Below are 19,487 nucleotides of genomic sequence, written 5' to 3'. Positions count from 1 at the left end.
AAATTTTGATTTATTATTTATGATAGTCACACAGAGAGAGAGAGAAAGGCAGAGACACAGGCAGAGGGAGAAGCAGGCTCCATGCACCAGGAGCCCGACGTGGGATTCGATCCCGGGTCTCCAGGATCACGCCCTGGGCCAAAGGCAGGCGCCAAACCGCTGTGCCACCCAGGGATCCCAAGACCCTGAAATCTTTTTTTTTATTTTTTTTTATTTTTTTTTTATTTATTTATGATAGTCACAGAGAGAGAAAGAGAGAGAGGCAGAGACACAGGCAGAGGGAGAAGCAGGCTCCATGCACCGGAAGCCCGATGTGGGATTCGATCCCAGGTCTCCAGGATCGCGCCCTGGGCCAAAGGCAGGCGCCAAACCGCTGCGCCACCCAGGGATCCCCAAGACCCTGAAATCTTGACCTGAGCCAAAAGCAGATGCTTACCCGACCAAGCCACCAGGTGCCCCATTCTGCCTTTTTCTTATGTCTAGAATGAAGATCACTGTATTTATATTGATATCAATAAGGATTAAACAAGCTCTTTTTATCTCCAACAATTTCCTAGCTGGTGGGGCAGGTGATGGGATTCCTCCCTAAGGACCAGATGGAAGTGAAAGTGAGCACCCCAGTCACCCCCAAATCACTTAGGCTCCTTCATGCCTGAGCAGGACCAGAAGCAGCCTTCCATGCTGTGATCTTTGACCTGTTGTTGAAGACAGTGGCTTCATGTGCAACCACAGGATGTTGATTTGCCTCAACTTCCAGGAGCCTTTGGCTCCCATGTGGGCCCAGGGACTGTGCATGTGGCCCCAGGGACTGTGCAAGCCTCGGGGAGACCCTAAGTATGGGAACTCTAGAGCAAGAACATTTCAGAGGAGCTTGAATGAGATGTAATTCACATAGCAGGCAGCTAACCCACTCAAATTGTCCAGGTCAGTGGTTTTGAGTCTGTTCACAGTTGCACAGCTACCACCACAGTTGATTTTAGAATATATGTCTCACCCCTGACAGCCAGCCCACCATTGCCTCCAGCCCTGGGCTGCCCCCCAACTCCTCTGTCTCTGGACAATAGGGCAGGGATCCTGGAGAGAGATCTGAAGTGCTGTCCCTCCCAGTGTAGGTGCTTGCTTGCCAGAGCTGTGCTCCAGGCTGGGGCAGTGAGTGCTAGAGTGCACACGCCCACCCGAGGCTGGGATACCTCGCGCTGAAGGCGGGCGCGCAGTGTGTGGTTGGGATCAGGTCAAATGTGAAGCACCTCCAAGAGAATAGCTTTAATTGCAAAACATGCTCATTAAAACTCCACAACCAGGGCCCTAAACCGGAATGAAAATATTATAGGGAGAGAAGTAATTGGTGAACCCGGGAGCACCCTGGGGAGAGATGCCTGTTTAAAATTAAGTAGCTTCCTAGTGTTTTTCCTCTTAGGTAGGAGACAGTTTGCCTCAGGATAATTTCTGGAAGAGTGAGTCAGGAGCTGCTTTTGAAATAGCTGCTGCAGTAAATAATATGAAAATGTTTATTGTTAAACCGTAATTGGAAATGACTCTTACGGTAGGAAATTGGCCCGTTTGAATCAGTTATAGATGGTGTTTGATTTTGTTACTAATTTGCTAACCCAAATCCCTGACCTACAAAATGTTGTGTTTGATTTTACTAAAAACTCCACCTGTGTGCACATATTATCTGGAATCTTTGTTTTTGAACTGGAAAGTGTCTGTTCAGAGTCTCCTGTTTTATTAGCAAAGAACACACAACTACAGAGGCCAAGGCAGTAAACTCACTAGAGGTTCTAAGCCACTCTTCTTCCTGTATGCTGTTTCCTTCCATGTCAGTCTCCACCCTACACCTCGCCCTCACAGGGGACTCAGCAGTGGGCCCCCCACCCCCACCCCGGGCACCTCACTCACCTCCTGAGAATCACACTGTGGTGTGGGGGTGGTGCAGCCCCAGCTGGCCTGGAGCCTGGCCTCCCCATCCCCATTCCAAGGATTCTATGCTAGCTCTTGTCTTCACCTGAAACCCTGTTTTCTGACATTCCGTTCTGCCTTGTGACCTCTGCCATAAGCCAGAAGCCACATCCTCTTTCTGGTTGCCTTGATGATTGTAGGATGCTATGATCTTGTGTTAGCATGAGGACTTTCACGGTGTGGGATGTCAGAACTCCAGCTGTGTGCCCTTTTGGCAGGTAGTAGAATGTAGCTTGTGTTGATTTGCAGCTGATGAAGGAAGAGACCAATGGTAAAAGACAGACACAGTGCCTTTAAATACTCATCATTACTGCTTCCGTATTGAACACTGTAGGACGGGGCTGCATGCGGGTGCGTGTGTGCACGTGTGTGCCTGTGTGTGTGAATGCATGAGTGCGTGTGTGTGTGTGTGTGTGTGTGTGTGTGTGTAGCCCTCAAGCATCTCCCAGGTTCCAAACTCTTTCCTTCCTTCTCTGGTTTGGAGACGGCAGCCCATCCTTGGCCATGAGCTGGGACAGATGCTGGCTCGGCTCTGAGTCCTACAAGAGCTGACAGGCCTCCAGGTCTGGGGAGACTGGAGGCCTCAGAAAGCGTCAGGAGGAAAATGTGTGATGTAACTTTTAGCCAAAGTACTGATGAAGGAAATTTCTGCTGGGTTGCGGGAAAACTAAGGAAAGTGGGAGCAACATCAAACGTTTCTTTAACTATGGCTTACAAGAGGAAAATTGCAGAATATGTTTAAGTGGCCACGAGGGGCCTTACGCAGGACCTTGGGGGTGATGTTGACATGACAGGACAGATACCCCAACCCCCACCCTAACGCTGGTGCTTAGACTGCATCTCCCAGAACTAGTGCAGCATCAGGAAATGGTGTCAGAACGCCTTCGTTCTCATTTTAGGTTTGGAACTATGAAGCTGGTACCTGTGGGTTCAACAGCAGCCTGGTACTTTGCTCCCCACCTTGGCTAAGACCCCCAGTCCTCATGCTCTTGCTTGGGTGTCTCTGGAAGAATCCGTACTGGCCAGTCCAGCCGGTTTGAGTTACGGACTTTCTCTGGAAGTTGCAGGCAGCCTGACTGTTAGAGCAGACGCTTGCATATGCTGCTGAGTCATTTCATGAGCGTGGAAAGCTCAAGAGTACTCCTGTGGGCTCACAGACACTCACTGCCTCTTGGGTGCCCAGAACCTGTTTTGACCTACTCTTAAATCTAGTTTTTTAAAAACTATTTTACTAAGAGAAAAAAGGGAATTCAGATGAAGAGGGTGTTTACTGCGTCCCTGGGAGTTTGGAGGTGTACTCGCTATGTAAACAAATAACATGAGCAGGAGTGAACCAGCAGCCTGCTGGCGGAGGCTTCGTGTGGTCACGCTGGGGAGGACTTTCACACTTCTCGAGCTGTGAATCACTTGGCATAACCTGAGCACCTTTCCAGAACTACTGGGAGAGCACCAAAGGTGGGAGTTTACATCCATCCTCTCCAGGCCCCGCCCCACGACACCCCCCATATTTTACAAAGAGCCTTATCTAAGCAATTGCTACAGGCAAGACTGTCGCTTGTCTCTGCACAGGCAGCCTGTTCTCATTTGGTTTTGTGTTTTTGTTTGTAACTAAGTCCTGCACTTAGCAACCTGTTAAGGACTTGTCCGTCTAGAAGGTAAGTGTGCTGGATAAGTAACGTCCAGATTTTACAGGTAGATGTTCCTTGGAGGCAGGCGACCCAGGGTTCCTGTGGCACACACAAGGTGTGACTTGGATATGTGAGGCTGGGTTGGTTTGCATGCAGTCACCTGCCAGTAGAGAAACTGAGATGCTGAGGATGCTGCTTGTCATAGGGTGTCTGTCTTTTCCACTTGCTGCATGAACGGTAATCATGGAATTTCAGTCTCTCAACAAGCTTGGGTACCCAGCGGCCATGCTGGTAGATGGGAAATAACTCTGTGTGTCAGAGCCTCTGCTAGGGACTCACCTGGGTTCATAACTCTCTCTTCACATGTGCAAGAAAAGGAAGACCCATATCAGTGTTAGCAAGTGTCCTGATGAAAGCAGCACACATAGGATTTTTGGTTCACTCCCTGAACTACAAAATGACGGTGGGGTTCTGTTACAGAAGGCAGTTATGTGGTGACCTAGAACATTCCTCTGCCGACTCCCACCTCCGCCTTCTCCCCGCCTGTTCTGCACTGACCTGTGTCCTCTCTCTTGTTACAGGTGCACTTTTCGGTTCCCCAGCACGGCCATAAAGATCCAGTTCACATCACTATACCGTCAGGAGGAAGCCCCGGCGTCTCCCCTCCGGCCCCTCTACCCGCAGATCTCCCCTCTGAAGATTCACATTCCGGAGCCGGATCTCCGCAGCTTGGTCAGCCCCATCCCGTCCCCAACTGGCACCATCAGGTGAGTGACCTCCTCTGGCCTGTGCGCAGCCCACCGTGAGCCTGGGCCACACAGTCCCCTCCACAGAGGAAGAGGAAGATGACACAGAAGTTCTAGGTCTTATACAGCATTCTGTGTGTTTCTGGAAAATTGCACAGGGATGGAAATTTTGGAACTATTTTAAGTGCATCAAGGGACTTGACGACTTAAAGAAAATCTCTGGAGAATTCTGTCACAGAGTGAGAAGTCCCTGCCTCCTTAATCACTTTTCAGTTTGCAGTTCTGTGTAGTAGGGGCTTTCTTAAAAAAAAAAAAAAAAGCACAGGCATGATTTTTTTTTTTTAAGACATTGAAAATATTTTCAAGTCATATCTGCATATCAGGATTTGAACTTTGTTTTTCTAAACTTTATTGGTGAAGTTTTAGGAATCGCTCTGGATTTTGAAGGAGGGAACATCCTCAAATGTTCTCATCATTGGCATGATGTACAAAGAAGCTGTAGGGGAAGGTTTCAGGGAGATCTACATAGATGGAGACTAGCCAGGCTCTTGACTCAGTGCCACGCAAGTCCTGCCTTCTACCCATTCTGTTACCTGTCTCAGGGTCAAGATTTATACATGTTAAACTATTTTAGAACTTTGTTAAGGACATTCTCAGTGAAACTCGCTTTCCTTTTACTGCGTGTATGACCCCTGGGGTGCAGTGACCACTGTGCATTTTGGTGCTCCCACCACAGCACCAGCAGCCTCCCCCATGGCCAGTGTGTCATCGGTGTAGATGTCAGACCTGGAAAAGGCAGGTCACATCACTTCCTACAGGGGCCCCTGAGCCACACTTTGAAAATGGCTGCTCCAGTGGCGGGAGCTTTGCTGTCTCTGCAGCCGTCTTGTCGGATGCTGTGCCTTCCCTCACTGAGTGTCCCTGCTCCAGAGGTCCTCATGTTCTAGAACTGCGTATCCCCCATTCTTTCTGTAATAATCATGCCTCACCCATGCCTCTTATTTTCCTGCCGGGACGTGTTGCTGACATACTGGGAACAGTATACATTGAGCTGGCTTGGAATTGGTGTCCTGCAGAGCCAGTGAGTAGGTGTGACTTGCTCTTACAGAGAGAATGGTAGGGACAGTGCTGAACGGGACGTGGCCTGGAACTCAAGACTAGGACCCAAATTCTGGCTCTAGCCAAGTATCTAGTTAATAGAGAACCAGGGGCAACTGAGGCAGGCCCCTGCTGCCTCATTGGGCCTTGTTTACCTTGTTGTAAAGGGAAACTCAGAGGTCCCAACTCTGGCAGACGGGGACAAGCAGCTGCTTACCAAAACCCAGGAGTGCGTTAGGTCCTGTACTTAGCACTGGGCCTGCAGTGTCTCAACTACTACTTGCATTTATTTCAGGTTTCTAGAATGGCTCTGCTTTAAAACCCCAAACTGATCATGTGATCCCATTGTTGTTTCAGGCGGCTAACTTGAACTTATTCTAGAACCTGAGTTTTATGGTCACGCCATGAAAATGTTCCTACACTTGCTTACCTGTGTGTAGTTCATCTGTGAGTAAGAAGTCGTATATAGTGAGATGGTGTAGCCACGTGGAAAAACAGTCCAGCTCTTCCTCGCAGTGCTGAAGGGCCACTCTGTGAGCCAGCCACTCACCTGAGCAGCAGGAGGTTCAGGCAAGAGCTTGCACACAAGGGCTCAGGGCAGCATTATTCATAATAGCCCCGAAGCAGAAGCGACTCAAATGTCTGTCATCTAATGAGCGGCTAAGTCAAATGTGGAATATTTACAATGGAATGTTGTTTGGCCATAAAAAAAGGAATGAAGTGCTGACACCTGGCATAACTCAGATGACCCATGGAAACATAATGCAGAGTGAAGGCAGCCAGATGCAAAAGACCGCACACCGTTATGATCCATTGATAGGAAATGCTGGAACAGGCGGATCTAGAGAAAGACTGGCAAGTGGTTGCCAGGGGCTGGGGGTCAGAGGAAGTGCCATCCAGCTGGTATGGCATTTGTTTCTGGGGCAATGATGCAAACGCTTTGGAATCAAACCGTGGTGATGGTTGCACAACTCTTGAGTATACCGAAAACCCCTCAGTTCTTTAATGGGGGAATGACATCTCTGTGAAGCTGATACCGAAACTTGCCTGTGCTGACCCCTTTACCCAGCAGTACTGTAAAGCAGCAGTGGACACAGGGACCAGCAATGTTTCACGCCTGTGCCGCTGGCAGCTGGGGGCTGGTCCTGGGCAGTGAGGGGCTGGTCGTGGAGGACCTTTGGCACCCAGCAAAACCCGAGCAGTTGGTCGGCATGGGATTGTTAATTATCAGTGTATAGTACAGCCAAATAGATGCATTCTAAGAGAGAAAAATATGTTGGCTTATACCTGGAGGGCTTCAGAAAATAAATATATCTTCCAGTAATATTCCAAATCAACACAGTAGCCACCCGGTTAAGATATTCAAACCAGGCTTCGGGCGCTCCTGTAGTTTTTGTGTTGGAAGGGAGGCTGTAGCCGGAAGCAGTTAAGGGAGCTGTTGAAGCAGAATTGGGACTTGAAGCAGGTGTGGCTTGTGAGGGGCCAGCCCTGGGGCCAGCCCTGGGGGGGAGCTGTGGGGTTGGGGGGGGACGCTGTGTCCTGGGCTCCCCTTCTCCTGTTCATCTGGCAAAAGATATGGAGAGAAGATAGTCATGGTGGGACCAGCCCTCTCTCCCATTTTTGGCCTTTAAATATCACAGAGGATTTCTGTTTACATCCGTTTATCTTGGCACTGTGGAATCCAATCGAGTGTTTAGAAACCTCGGAGGCCGCAGTGGTTTCGCTTGCCAAGATCCTGCTCCTCTCCTGGGCTGTGGTGGGGTGGAGCCTCGGGTTTACTAACTGCCACCACCCCTGCTCTCACCACCTCTGCTCTAATCCCTGGGACGCTCCCTCCCACCCCTCCCATGACTGAGGAGGGGAGGAGGGCCCATCTCTGCAAGGGGTGGGGTGGAGGGGGCTGGCACCCCCGCGGCTGTCGCTGCCCGTCCTTCTGACGACACAGTGGGAGGGGAGGACACCTCTTCTCCTAGTTTGGTCCTCCCTCGTCCTGCTCCTGCTATTGGCCAGCTCCCCGCGTTGCCTGGGGGCCCCGGTGTGGGTTGCTTTTCTCCCAGGCCCCAGTTTCTCCAGCGCCCTGCCCCGGGTCTCTGTCCCCTCCAGGGTTTTCTGAGCCACTGGAGTCCCTGTAGGAACATTCTCTCCAACCAACAGCCCCCGCCCCACCCTCCGACCCTGCCCGCCTTCCTTTCTGTTTGACCTTTTTTTTTTTTTTTTTTTTTTTTGCTTCCCCAGCGCTGTGGGCCAGGGGGTGTGGCCGCCTGTGGTTGGGTTTGTTTTGTTTTTGGGCGTTTGTTTGTGTTTTTTTTTTTTTTTCACTGATGTACTCCACCCAGAAAATGAATGAATGCTCTTTGAAATAAATTCTGCTGTCTTCAGCAGCATTTTGCTGACTTTTTTTTTTTTTTTTTTGCAAAGAAGTGTTTTTAGGAAGAAGAAATCAATTAACCGTTTTCTGGGTTTTACAAAACAAGAGACCAACCTATAAAGAGTCCTCAGAGCTAAGAGTTTTAAAGCCAGAGCTGAAATGAAGCGGGAGGAAAGAGGAGCTGGTTGTCACTAAGAGCCAGACTTTACAAGCTGCTTCTTTAAGAAGCTTTTCCTTGATTTTTTTTTTCAGGGTAGAGATCAAAAACCAGAGTAATTTGTGCTGGGAAGTCTGGCAAAGTCTAGGCCACTGCCTTCAAAATGAAACCACCCCTAACCGTCATCTTCAGGTGCAGTTCCACCTCATTGGTGGTTGGAGCTCGGCTGCCCGCCCTTCCCTGTCATCTGTCCCGTCCCAGGAGAAGTGCTTGTGTCCCTCCGCAGACGGGCCCTTGCATAGGGTGGCGGGTCCTTCCATGGAGTGACGTATCTTTCCTTGGGGTGATGTTTCCTGCGTCACCGCTCCCAGCTCGGCCTCCAGACACTTCCTGTCGTGCCAGCCGAGGCCCTCACCTGGTGGTCTTGGAGCACGTCATCCGTGGCTCACCTGGGGGCCACTTCCTGGCACCTGTACCTGTGGACTCCCACCCTGCCCCCCCCGCCCTGGGCCCTTTCCCTGCCCAAGAGGTCCAGGGAAATAAAAATTGGCTTATCCACACAGAAAGGCCGGCCCTCCATGTTCTTTGTATTTTCCCTTCTGCCAAAATCCATGCCACGGTGTGTTTTGGCTCTAGAATGTGGAGAGAAAGTTCTTATCTTTATGGAGGTGGCCGTGTCCCGGTTCATGGACACCTCTTACGGGCCCTTTGAAGGTTCATGCTTTAAGTGTTCTTGCCCGAGCCTTCTGGGTGTCGCCCGGCCTGTGGGCACATGACCCAGTGACGGAGGGCCCTTCCCAGGCCTCACACTCTGGGCGGTAGGAAGCAGGAATAACCTGGAGAACAGGAGCTGAGTGGGCGCGGGGGCTGCGTGCCCCTCAAGGTCTGCACCAGGCGGGCTGCTCCTCGGCATGCACACACCTTGTGATGTCTGGGCTGATGACTTGCCGACTGTTGTGTGCGGGGCAGGATGCATTTCAGAAATGACCTATGCTTTTGAGCTTCACAGGATTCCGCAGCATCGCATTATTCTTAAGCATCCCTAAAGAGAGGTCTCAGAAGCTGCCCTCTGGGGACCTTCTTTCCCTGTTCTCCTATTTTTTTCAGACTACAGAAAGACTGTATGCAGTATACAGAACTCAGACATTTCAGAAAATGAAGCTCCCCCCACTGTGCCATTCCCAGGACAGGTGCACGGGGCACGTCTCTAAATGCTCCCAATGGCTCACTTGGAGATCAGATGCTGGCCAGCAGATTGCGCATAACGGTTGAGCGTGGTTCTAGCTGGTGGCACCAATGCTGATTGTGTTGAAGCTTTTACAAAGTTGGGTTTTTATCAAAGGGATAAAAGAACCAAAGGGTACAAGAACCAAAATGTCCACCACGGTGGCACCACGGGGACAGTCCCTGCCCGCCTCAGTGCTCTGCCAGTGTTTGCTCGTCTCTGCATGGCCCACTATGCGATTCTCTGGGCCTCTCGGTGTGTCTTGTGTCGACTTCCTAGGTGGAAATTAGGGGTTTTGTTTTCCGTCCCCACCCTGGCACCTCAGGACTGTTGGGTCAGTGAGTGTTGGCGATTTCTTAGCCTGTCTGTGCCAGCTGCAGTGCCTACTTTTCCTTGCTCCTGCTCCGGCTGTCCCCGCCTGGGGGGTCTTTGGGCCTGTCTGCTGTGTTTGGTTCAGGCTCGGTGTCCCTGTGACTGGCACATCCACCCTCTGCCCCCATCAGTGTCCCACGCTCCCAGCTCCGTCTGTCATGCCGACCTGTTGGGAAGACCCTCCTTGGATGCCCAGTCTCCTTCTACCTGGACCAGCCTGGGGCACCTCCGACCCTGGGATCGGCTTCCCGGTAATTCTGGGAGCTCCTTCTGCTCAGTCTGTCTTTCCATTTCCCTGATCTCCTCAGTTTTTATCAGGGAACATCCTCTAGCTGCTTCCTAGGAAAGAATTCAAGACAGGTAAATTAAAAAAAAAAAAAAATCTTCCATGCCAGAAAATCATCATTCTCCTCCATTCACACTCTCTCCTCTGTGGACACATTTTTTTTCCTGACAACTTACAATCACTGTCTATCTTTGAGTGTTGTCGTTAGAGAGGTTAGTACTCCTCTGGCTCAGACCCTCTCAGACCCGCTGTTTGCAGTGTCCATGCATTTGGGGCGCCGGGAGATGACCCTCTTGTTTCCGTGGAGCTTCCCCCCTGCTCATACCCCTCACTGCCCTCCCTTCCGTTCCTGGTGGCTTCCTGGGCCTTTTGGGGGCTTTCTGGCTATACTTACTGAACTTGCCTTTCTCCTCTTTTTAAAATTCTAAGGACGTTTCCCTGTCTTCTGCAAGTGCATTAGCAGCCTTCTCACCAGCTAGTCACCATGGTCTGTGCCATTCTGGGGTTGAGGCCACACTCTGTTTCGCTCTTTTCACCCCCTGCTGCCCCCTGCTTGCCTGTGTGGGCACCACCAGGTCCCCCCCACCCCACATGCCACAACCCCAGGGCACCTAGGACCGGCAGGCACCTGAGTGGGTGTTGAGGGCCCTGCAGGGCTTGGGGGCACCCTGGACAGGTGGCAGCAGACACCATGGGAAAGGCTCACTGTGGGCACCAGGGACAGACTTCATCAGCTGCCCTGTTATGCATGGGCATAGAAAAAATGCATGCATTTTCCTCAGCTTAAATTCTTACCATCATAGTTAGACCTGGAAACACCTTTTCCCATCAGGCTGTTCATTCTTTTCCAATATTTGTAAACATATGATGCAATGTCATTGCCAGGTATGACTTGCGTGGTTACAGGGGTCCGTCCTTGGGTTTGCCCTGGTGCCACAGCAGCCCCAATCCAGAGCAGCTGCTGGCAGGACAGGCCAGCCCAAGCAGCCACCACCCAAAACCATAAACCTTTCTCACCTGAAACAAAAGCATGACTTAGGAGCTATTTTCCCACCAAAGGTAGAATCAGCGACCAATGGTCTAAAGTGCGCGTTCAGTTTCATTTCCACCTTTAATCTTGAACCAGGAAGAACAGGCATTTGTTTTGTGTGACATCTGGTAGGTCGCGGCTGCTCGGCCTCTACTGCTTTACTGTGTGCCTACATTGAGACTTCCCACACACCTGGGCAGTGGGGGACCCCCCACACCCACAAAGCGAGCAGTACTTTGCTCAAGCCTGGCGTCCCAGGAGGTCCCTACCATGTCCTCTCTCTCCTATTCCCTTCAGAGTTACACATGTGTGTTTGTACTTTAAGAATTATTTCCAGGGTGCCTTGTGGCTCAGTCAGTAGGGCAGGCAACTCTTGATCTCAGGGTTGTGAGTTCAAGCCCCATGATGGGCATGAAGCCTACTCCAAAAAAAAACCAAACTCCCCCCCCCCCCCCCAGCTTTTGCTAGAAGTGAGGGAGATTTTCAGTGGGGCAGGATACAACTCTGGATGGGACACTGAGCATCCTGGTGGGCTTCCCTAGTGTGTGAGAGCCTTGCTGTAAGCCCCCGGGCCGCCATCTGACACTCACCCTCTGAGGCCCATCTGGGAGCCCAGCTCACCTGGCATCTTGCTGTCGTCCTTCTCTTCAGATGGCAGCATGATGCCAGGGCAGCTGGGTACCAGGCACAGCCCTCTCCGTGGAGGCCAGACTGTGGCGACAGCTGAGTGGGGTTCAGGGAGGAGCTAGCTGCTCTGAGGCCAGAAAGGCTGTGCACAGACACACGTTCTCCTGGGACAGGCCTGCTGGGCAGCTCTGGGGTCACAGCCGGGACCTGCCCAACCGTGCTCTGTCAGAGGGGCGATGGATGTGTTCAGGAACAAAGCAGGGTTGACAGGGCTGCCTTTGCCCGGTGCATCCAGCACTTCTGCATCGTTTGGCAGAACACAGTGCAGAGAACCTTCAGGAAAAGCCCCTCACATCAGGGTTGTGTGACCATCTAACCACAGCTTCATGCTGTGTATGGTGGCATTTATTTCCCAAATGGCTGCATTTGAGAAGCCTGCTTCTGAGCGTGTGAATGTGTTACTAGAGAGAGATTTTCTGTCCCCCTCCCACCCTGACATTACAAGCTTGGGTTTTATATATTTGGTTCTGAATTAAGTTAAGAAAAGCTGCTTTTATTACTGTTTCCTGCCTTTACTAAGCAAGCCTACTTGTGTTGTGGGAGTCTGTTCTCACACACCTATCTCTGCTGTGTCTGGGGGAACCCAGCAGAGAAGAAGACTTATCAGATAAGAGTCCTTGCAATCCGGGATGTCTGAGGGGCTCAGTTGGTGATGCGTTCTACTCCTGACCTCTGCTCAGGCCTTGATCCCCCTGCGCTGGGGCTGTGTGGTGTGCGCAGGTTCCTCACCACAAAGGAATAATGGCCAGAGTCAGCTGAGGTCCCTTTGTCCTGTCCTTCCTAGTACCTGTTGCATGAGGGAGACAGCCTCTGAGCTGTGATTGCTGACTGGGCCTGGGGGAGGAGGAAGGTTCTGGGGTGGGGGTGGGGTGCGTTTCCAGGAAGGAGCTGGGCAGCTGGGTCAGTGAGCATCGGAGTTGGAGTTTTGGGGATTGGGAAGGTATCTTGTCATTTGGGCAGAAGGGAAAGGATGTTTAGGCAGGGGAAATGGGACAGAGGGGAGGACGCAGGAGCACATAGGGCATGCTCTAAAACCTGGGGCCTCTGGATGGTTCCTGTAGGGTTCTGGCCTTGGAGGAGCTCTCCTGAAGGCAGGGGCCTGAGTTCTCTGTGACTTGAAGGAGGTGGAGTACGGGCACACTGGCCTTGTCCCTGCTCCTGGGACAGTAGGGGCCAGGGCACCCAGGGTCCTGCCATGAGGCTGGCGAATGGGGCTCTGGTCAGCACCTAGCAGGGGCACCTCTTACCTGGGCTTGTTACCCACTTTTAGTGTTTGCATTGATTTCCTGTGAATATTATGTAACAGAATTAGTTTTCAGAATCAGAATTTCGTTGTAATTTGATAACCAAAGTCCACCTTGTTAACGAGAGGCATTGTGCCAATGCCTGTCGCTGGTGAGCTGGGCCAGGTGAGCTCCCGCAGGAAGCAGGCCAGGGTTCCTGCAGGCCTGGCACCAGCAGTGTGTGCTCAGAACCCGCTGGAACTGGGAGTGGCCTTGAGCCATGAGTGTGTCCAGCCCATGTATTTGGCTGCAGTTTCTCACTTTGGATTGGTACTGCAGCCCAGGAGAGAGAGCCAGCATCAGTAGAGGCTGGAGCAGTAGCTGTGGCACCAAGAAACTGGGGGCGGTCCGGCCCAGAGGTCCTCACACCCTCTCTCAAGTCTTCATCTCCCCAACCTTTGCCCACAGCGCCCTCGTGTGGACAGTGAGCATGCGACAGCAGCAGCAGGGCATGGTCAGCCCTGCCTACCTGCTGGCTGTGTGCAGAGGGAGTGGGGACCCGAGTAGGGGGCCTGCTGAGTGGCTGCCATGTAAACCTGCCTCTCAGGGCCCACGGTTCCCCACCGCAAGCAGAAACTGCTGCTAGAATACCCCACATCGCACCTGCCATGCGTGGACGCAGACTGTTTTCTGGTTGCACTTGGTCCGTCCTTTATCAAAGGCCAGGTGCAGTGTCATGACAACACAGGAAAGAAAGGGGTCGAATTTCTCTGTCTCCCTGCATCACCCAGCCGGGTCCTGAAATCCTGTGACGTCAAGTCCTCCTCCTTTTCAGGATCATGTACTTAGGACCTGTTGTTTCTCTCTGCAGTGTTCCCAACTCCTGCCCGGCCAGTCCACGTGGAGCCGGGTCATCCGGTTACCGCTTTGTTCAGAATGTGACCTCAGACCTGCAGCTGGCAGCAGAGTTTGCAGCAAAGGCCGCCTCAGAGCAGCAGGCAGACACGTCTGGAGGGGACAGCCCTAAGGTCTCAGGCCTCACGGCGCATGGCCATGTGGTGACCGGGCATGGGGCACAGAGCAGCCACACACACGGCTGTGTGTGGCTGCTCCAGTGAGGGTGGCGGGCTTCTGGGGTGCCAGCCTGAAAATGAGCTGCACTCGGAGGCAGAACACTGGCTCTGCCTGCCCATCCCCCCCCACCCCGAGAGCAAGCATTTGCTCAATTACCAACATCACACTTAGGCCCCACGCACACTGTTCTTTCCCACTCTGCACCTCATTAGCATTCTATCCTCGTCCCATCTGTTGGTGACAGGACAGTTTCAGGGTTTTAATTAGTCGACAAGGTTTTCCTTACAACTTTGTATTTCAGCTCATTCTCTTGTGATACCTGTTTTTAAACCAATCTGTAGAGGGAGAAATTTCAGAATTAAAGTATGATGAGAATTTGATTTTTCCTTGCATGGGGCAGGAATGGCTGTCCCTAGTTTTGTGCATGCACATCAGGGAAGTGGGTGGTGGTCCAGGGACCAGGTTAGGTGGGCACGCCCTTCCAGTCTGTCCCAATTGGTAGCAGGACACGCGGGGTAGAGGTGAGGGTGGTGGCTTGGAAGGTCCTTCTGGAGCTAACGGCATGCCGCCTTTCTTCTCAGGACGAGTCGAAGCCACCGTACTCCTACGCTCAGCTGATCGTGCAGGCCATCTCGTCCGCGCAGGACAGGCAGCTAACACTAAGCGGGATCTACGCCCACATCACCAAGCATTACCCTTACTACCGGACAGCTGACAAAGGCTGGCAGGTGAGGCCTTGGGCCCAAGAAGCCAGATGAGTCCATAGTCTTGGAACAAGGGAGTCAACAGGCTGTGGTTTTCTGTGAGACGAACAGAAAGTGATAGAGGGTGTCTCTGTTGATGGCCCGTGGTGCATGTAAAATGAGCAATGGCCCCCTGAGTCCACATAGACTTCTCTCCCTCTGATGTGGAGAGGGATGTATGTATGTACCTCACGCTCACCCCACCTTACAGTGCTGCACTATGTTGGAAATGGACTGTACACACGTGCTCCAGCAGCAGCCCACATGTCCCATCATGCCATGGGCCATGCAAGACATAACTAAGCTGTGTCACACTTGTTTGGGACCATTTTCCTCAAAGTTGCTCCTTCCCACTGGCCAGTTGACTTAGTGCAGGCTTCGAACCAGTACGCTCCTGGACTCCAGCTTGTCCTTCTATTGCACTTTGTCTACAAGGAACGCTGTGTTGAATTTTACAAGGAAACACGACCACTGTGCCTTTGCACTGCCCAGTAGAATACGAGCACCTAGCGGCCCCGTGGAGTGCTCTCGCTGGCATGAACGCCACCTGCCCCATCACCTCTAGTCTTGTGGCTGGGGTTCAGATTTGGGGCTGGTTTTCTGACTTACTAATTGGTGAGTATCTCTGCTTGCCCACAGAATTCGATCCGACACAACCTCTCCTTGAACCGTTACTTTATTAAAGTCCCTCGTTCCCAGGAGGAGCCTGGGAAGGGGTCTTTTTGGCGAATAGACCCTGCCTCAGAAGCTAAGCTCGTGGAACAGGCATTCCGAAAACGGAGGCAGAGGGGTGTCTCCTGCTTCCGCACCCCCTTTGGGCCTCTGTCGTCCAGGTAAGCCCCTGCTCTGCTCCTTGGGCAGAGTCTGTCTTCTCCCACTGTCCACATTCACAGGAGCAGTTTTGTGTTTTCCATCGAGACCACCTCAGGACCAAAGAACTTTATGATGGTACAGTTAGTACACTCACCACTGGCTGCTTCTCTGACATGTCAGTTCTCAGAAGCTGAAACGTAGGTGATGGTGGGAACAGTACCTAAACCAAAGGGGGTTAGAAGGGGACTGCAGCTCCCAGGGTTCCGTGGAAGCAAGCTCACTAGCAGGAGGGCTGGAGGGACCCAGTAAACCGCCACCCTGGCCCTGGTGAAATGCTGCACCCTGAGGGACACACAGAACAGGGCTTGTTGAGCTCACACAGGCTTCCTGTCATTGATGGAGCTGATGTTGGGATGTGGCCTCTGTCGGCCCTCTGGTCAGGGCCTCTCCTGCTCCATGCACTTGTAGTCAGCACGGTCTGTCAGGCTAAGCTGCCCATGGAGGGCCCAGAGGTCTTCCCGAGGTCACCAGTCCAGGGAAGGCATGGGTGAAGAATAGAGGACAGATGCTCTCTGAAATTCTTCCCCTGGAAGGAAATCTTGGAACCTGGTGCTTTGCACTTCGTTGTTTGTCAGACGTGATTCCACGAAAGACTGCTCAGATGTCCAGAAATGTCTGATACAGGGTCTGTCATGATTCTCAGTTCTGTAACCAAACTAAAAATTGGAGCAAAGGTGATGGTTGTACAGGTAAGGTAGGAACTCAGAACGTTCCAGCTGAGCTCAGATTTTCCAAAAGGCCCATTGCTTAAAAAGGAATTTGAGAGAGATTTTGTTAGAGGAACTGTGAGTTTGCTAGTGCTGCAGTAGCAGAGGACCACAGACTTGGTGGCCTGAATGCCCAGTACCCTTCTCTCACGCTTCTGCAGCCAAAGTTGGCAGCAGGGTGCGTTCCTCGGAGGCATGAGGGCATCTACTCCAGGCCTCTCCCAGCCTCTGCAGCTTTGCTAGTGATCTCCAGCACCCCTGGTCTTATGCAGGCATCACCCTGACCCCTGCCTGCATCCTCCCCTGCCATCTCCCCAGGCTCGTTTTTGTCTAGATTGCCCCTTTGAGGATGCCAGTCACTAGGTTAGGGACCATCCTATTGACTTCATATGACTCAGTTAGTAAAGACCCTAACTCCAAGCAAGATACCTTGGGAAGCATTGGTGGTTTCTGGGTACACAGTTCAACCCCTTAACAGTGACTGGCACTACTTTTCACTTGTAAGACCAGCCTATTGTCCAGCTGGGGGCATAGTTAATGGAACTGGCTTTGTGCGCCCAGTAATGCCCGGGGAACCCTGATAAGGGGTGTCTCTGGAGGATGACAAGGTGGGCCTGACTTCACGGTCACTTGAGAATTAGGGACACGATTTGATGAACCTGCATAGTGGCAGGCAGGAAAACCTTGGGCCAGAAGGAAGGCCCAGCAGGGTGTGGGTGTGAGCTGTGTATTAAGGAGAGGGAGAGACTCTCCTGGCTGCAGAACCTAGATTTTTTAGGAGAGAGGCAGGGGGTGTGTTTGTGTTGGGTGGGAGGCAGGTAGGACGTAGGGTAGATTTGGTACAGAGTTAAAGAGGGCCTGCCAGGAATTTGGGCTCCTGTGGTCAGAAGGAAAGCCATCACAGGCTTGGGGGCTGGGACGGACCCAAGCATGACCAGTTTGAGTGTGGGCATAAGCACACAGACTGCAGGTCTGGGTGGGAGGCAGATGAGCCAGCCAAGAGGTGGGAGAAGCAGTAGGAAGGCTTGGGTGGCAGGGGGTGGGGGTGGGCAGCCAGGTCTGTGCCCGAGGAGACCAGGGTGCCCTCAAGCACCCCTGTGTCTGGGGAGGCAGGCAGCACCATTCACCGGGGGTGTTCATGGTGCTGATAAATGCAGAGTGTGAGGACTGCTCTCTCCAGGCAGCCCCGGCGTCCCACCTCTGCGGATTTGTGTTGACCCCAGGGTTCTGTTCAAGGGACTGTGAGTCCCCTGCTGTGCATCCGGTTGCAGGCCTGCCTTCACTGCATGAGCTGGATGACAGTGCTCTGGTTGAGAACCTAGGCAGACAGTGACAGTGGGAGATGAAGAGCTGTGTGCCCAAAGCCTATGTTTTTAATGTAACACCGAGCCCATTTTGTGGAAGACTGGCTGGTCCCCTTCAGGAAGTAAATGCTTGGGGTTGTGGCTTTTGCTGGGAAACCACAAATAATGCAGTGTCCTCCCACTTACTGGGGCTTTCAGTGCCTGGCTGCTGTTCTGTTTATCGGGTAGCTCATTGTCACCATGGAACATTACGCTAGTGTTGGAAATGCCTCGTGAGGACAGAAGCATCAGGAAAGGCTGACAGAGGTGCCATGTAAGATGGATGTTACAATGTTTATGTTTTGTTCGACACTTTAGTTTCTTACCTCGTTTACTTACTTGGATGGTCCTTTCTCTTCTTTTTTTCTCAGGAGTGCTCCAGCTTCACCCACTCACCCTGGGCTAATGTCCCCTCGTTCTAGTGGCCTGCAGACCCCAGAGTGCCTGTCTCGAGAGGGCTCACCCATTCCACACGACCCTGACTTTGGGTCAAAGTTAGCTTCCGTTCCAGAGTATCGGTATTCCCAAAGTGCACCTGGTAAGAATGGTCTTGTCCCTTTATCCGGTGTGGCAAGATGGAGCCTCGGGAGTCCACAGGCCTCAGTGGTCATGCTCCTTCTTCACACAGGCTCTCCGGTCAGTGCCCAACCAGTGATCATGGCTGTGCCTCCTCGACCACCCAGCTTGGTGGCGAAGCCCGTGGCCTACATGCCAGCGTCCATAGTGACAGCACAGCAGCCAGCAGGCCACGCCATCCACGTCGTGCAGCAGGCTCCCCCTGTCACCATGCTCAGGGTGGTCACCACCTCCGCCAACTCTGCCAATGGGTACATCCTCGCCAGCCAGGCCTCATCAGGGGCTGCCCATGAAGCGGCGGGCACAGCTGTGCTGGACCTGGGCAGTGAGGCCAGAGGTAACATGCTCATGCGTGCACTGGGCTGGGATGGGTAAGGCCGTCCTTGGTCTCTGGAACCTAGCCCTGCAGCCTGGGCCATGGGGCTACAGAGCCCGTGCTGGGGCCACGGACTATCTCTGGGGACCAGTAGTTCTCAGACTACTGCCTCTCCTCCCTGCTACTTGCTTTTTGGGGCATATGTCCTTTTAAATCCATGCCAATTGCCCTCTGACACGCACCTTCCTTGGGTGGTGGCACCTGCAAGTACGCACAGCCCTCGAGGTAACAGCACTGGGTAGTGGACTTATCGTTGCAGTCCAGAGAGTGATTGCTCTGGAGCCCCCAGTGGAAGTCCTAAGAAATCATGTAAAAAAATAAAAAGTAGCCACAGATTCCTACGTTGGGCATCTTAAGCCCAAGGGGTCACAGGGTCAGTACTGAAAATGCAGCCAGAATGGCAAAAGCCAAGCGGAAGCCCTTGAGCTGAACACAGTCTCCTGGGCTTGTGGGCCTCCATCCACTGACCCCATTACAGCAGCCCGTTAACGTCACAACAATGAAGGATTTCAGAGAAAGACTGTGGTTCCAAGCACAAATCTTTTCTTTCCTGAATAACGTTTTCTTTCTCTGATTAACTTTGGGTTGGTTAAAGTTCAAGGTATTTAAATGTTTCTCTTTAGCCCTACTGATTGCCTTTTGTTTCAAATATATTTCTTTAGTGGGATTTTTCTTTTGAGAGCAGTGTTTTTTCTTTGGCGTCAATGCTTGAGAACCTTTCCGCCATAAGCCGACTTCCGGGCCACGTCAGGCGGACGGGGTTCTGATATACTTCTCCCCGTAGGCCTGGAAGAGAAGCCCACCATCGCGTTCGCCACCATCCCTGCTGCCAGCCGCGTCATCCAGACCGTGGCCAGCCAGATGGCCCCAGGGGTCCCTGGACATACGGTCACCATTCTGCAGCCGGCCACACCAGTGACCATTGGGCAGCACCACCTCCCTGTCCGGGCCGTCACTCAAAACGGGAAGCATGCGGTCCCCACGAACAGTTTAGCTGGCAGCACTTACGGTGAGGC

General features: G+C 52.4%; 1 protein-coding gene across 1 annotated transcript in view; it reads left to right on the top strand.

Annotated features, from left to right (window-relative positions):
* FOXK1 (forkhead box K1) overlaps nucleotides 1-19,487 on the top strand; it is a 67,955-nt gene that overhangs the window by 40,495 nt on the left and 7,973 nt on the right. Inside the window, exons 2-8 of the mRNA XM_038539585.1 lie at nucleotides 4,169-4,354; nucleotides 13,651-13,807; nucleotides 14,435-14,581; nucleotides 15,236-15,429; nucleotides 17,891-18,057; nucleotides 18,148-18,432; nucleotides 19,256-19,480. Of these exons, the coding sequence (XP_038395513.1) occupies nucleotides 4,169-4,354; nucleotides 13,651-13,807; nucleotides 14,435-14,581; nucleotides 15,236-15,429; nucleotides 17,891-18,057; nucleotides 18,148-18,432; nucleotides 19,256-19,480 (1,361 nt within the window). The remainder of the gene's footprint in view (nucleotides 1-4,168; nucleotides 4,355-13,650; nucleotides 13,808-14,434; nucleotides 14,582-15,235; nucleotides 15,430-17,890; nucleotides 18,058-18,147; nucleotides 18,433-19,255; nucleotides 19,481-19,487) is intronic.

Source organism: Canis lupus, chromosome 6 (assembly GCF_011100685.1).
Source record: "Canis lupus familiaris isolate Mischka breed German Shepherd chromosome 6, alternate assembly UU_Cfam_GSD_1.0, whole genome shotgun sequence".
NCBI lineage: Eukaryota > Metazoa > Chordata > Mammalia > Carnivora > Canidae > Canis > Canis lupus.
Note: the sequence above shows the minus strand (reverse complement) of the source record. Positions and strands in the feature narration are given on the sequence as shown.